This window comes from Trichechus manatus, unplaced genomic scaffold, assembly GCF_000243295.1.
Source record: "Trichechus manatus latirostris isolate Lorelei unplaced genomic scaffold, TriManLat1.0 scaffold00075, whole genome shotgun sequence".
NCBI classification, from domain to species: domain Eukaryota; kingdom Metazoa; phylum Chordata; class Mammalia; order Sirenia; family Trichechidae; genus Trichechus; species Trichechus manatus.
The window spans coordinates 13,301,491-13,303,756 of NW_004444011.1; the positions used below are offsets into that span (position 1 = coordinate 13,301,491).

Genomic DNA, 2,266 nt, shown 5'->3' on the forward strand with positions numbered 1-2,266 from the left:
AACAATCCTTGGGTTACCCCTATTGCTGACCAATTCCAGCTTGGCGTGTCCCATGTTTTTGAATACATCCGTTCTGAGACATACAAGTAGTAAGTAGCCTATGATTTTCTAAAATGGTAGGCTGTGGTTTCATAGTATTTGTATAATTATGTGATTTTTTTAAAAAAATATGTGACATTGCCATATTAGTGGCAGTTAACTCGTACCATTTTTAAATGTTTTATTAAAAATGCATATGGTGATTATCCCTTATTTAGAGATTATTTTTAATTGACATTGTAAAATGGAATTTATACCAATTTTGTTTAGAAAAATATGAAAGTATTAAATTAGTTGAATATTCATGGCACTAAGAAAATTAACCAGACACATTAAGATCAGAGCATATTTTTGTTTTCCCCTTTGAATGCAAACAATTACAAATGTTATGAACAAAATTGCACTTCTCAACTACGCAGTTTATTTATAAAATCAGTAGAGAATACTAGGAAAACATCATTCTATTCTTTGGAAGCTTTTGCCCTAATGAGATGATGATATCTCTTAAGAGAAACAGAAAAAAAGGAGGAATCAATTAACTTAAAGTCACAACGTCAAAATACCTCAAGTTCTCGGTTCAGGTTAAGGGGAACTGTGGGAAACCATCCCTCTTATTAGTTGCTGTTGAGTCGATTCCTAACTCATGCTGACCCCACGTGTGCAGAGTAGAACTGCTCCATAGAGTTTTCAAGGCTGTGACCTTTCAGAAGCAGATCACCAGACCCGGCTTCCCAGGCATCTCTGGGTGGGTTTGAACCACCAACCTTTTGGTTAGTAGACTGGTACTTCACCATTTGTACCACCCAGGGAACCCAAACTATCCCTTAACCCTAGTTATTCCTCCCTCTTTCTCCCTCAGTGTTTCAGGATTGGAAGGAATTCTACCACTCCCTGCCTGCCATATGTGAACTTACAAAGAATTAGAATACATTGCATATGAAAGTGCTCCTAATTTTAATTTCATTTTCCATGACTGAATTGTGAATTTGTGGATTTTGTAATACTGCCAAATCATTATTAGGCATTATGTGATTATTCTCTACTAGTATTCTCTACTCATTATATAACTGCCATTATATACTACTACAAACTATTTGTAATCATTTGAACATAGTTAAAATTCTGGATAGATGAGGTTTGTTGCTTTGGTTGAATTAATTGATAGGCTATTGGAAAGGGAATATATGACATGTTTTAATCAGTAACGTATTTGATGCATATGTTATCTCTATTATTAGCAACCTGTTTTTAAGGTTGGAAGTAATCTTAGCAGTTTGCCTGTTAGCTTATTTTTTGTGTGTTTGGTTTCCTCATGGAAAATTGTATTACCTTTTACGCAGTTAAATCAACACTAAAGAGGAGATTTAGGAGGGCCAGTGTCCCCTTTAAAGCTTTGGGGACCAGTCAATACCTGTTGGCTACTTTTAGAGGAGTCTGGAGAGCCTCTGGAGCCCTGGTGGCAAAATGGTTAAGATCTGCACTGTTAACCGGAAAGTCAGCAATTGGAGTCCACCAGCCACTCCTGGGAAACCCCACCAGGCAGTTCTACTCTGTCCTGTAGGGTCGCTATGAGTCTGATAGCAACAGGTTTGTTTTTTTTGGTGGTGAGCCTCTACTGGGAGAATACACTTGACTGAGCTCCTGGGGGCAGGGACATGTTTGTGAATTCTCCCTTCAGTTCTCCCCTCCTCTCCTCCTTGGGAAGGAGAAGAGTGTAGGTTACTTTCTTTATTTCAGCTTTTCTGTCTTCCTTTTCCCATTCTTACATAGTAGCTGTCAAACACAGTAGCCAAAAACATGGAATATTAGTGAAATAAGACACTAAGTCAAACTCTTAGTCTTTTTTTTTTTTAAGTGTTTATACAAAAACGACACCATTATGCTTTGCCAGAGTAATATACATTGACTTTTTAAATTTAAGGTACTCTTATATGAATGAATGTATATTAGCATATCCTCACGTAACTAGTACCCAGCTTATTTCTTTAATTTTTTAAACCACCAATTCATAGAGGACTTTTAGTATCCTTCCCAGCGATCTGAGAAAATTGCTAATTAGCAGGCATTTGGCCATTTTTTAAAAGCTGTACATCTAGTGGCCTCCAGGGAGGGCAGTTTAGTCTTTAAATTCATATTAAAAAAAAAAAAAAAGTAAATTTCTCATTCAGTACTTTAGTCTTAGATCCCCTGTTCTAAAACTTGTAGTTCCTGATCTTCACTTGTCTCG

At 36.6% G+C, this 2,266-nt stretch overlaps 1 protein-coding gene across 1 annotated transcript in view; it reads left to right on the forward strand.

Moving 5' to 3' along the window:
* RSU1 (Ras suppressor protein 1) overlaps nucleotides 1-2,266 on the forward strand; it is a 255,071-nt gene that overhangs the window by 142,671 nt on the left and 110,134 nt on the right. Inside the window, 1 exon segment of the mRNA XM_004391258.2 lies at nucleotides 1-89. Coding sequence (XP_004391315.2) covers nucleotides 1-89 — 89 coding nt within the window.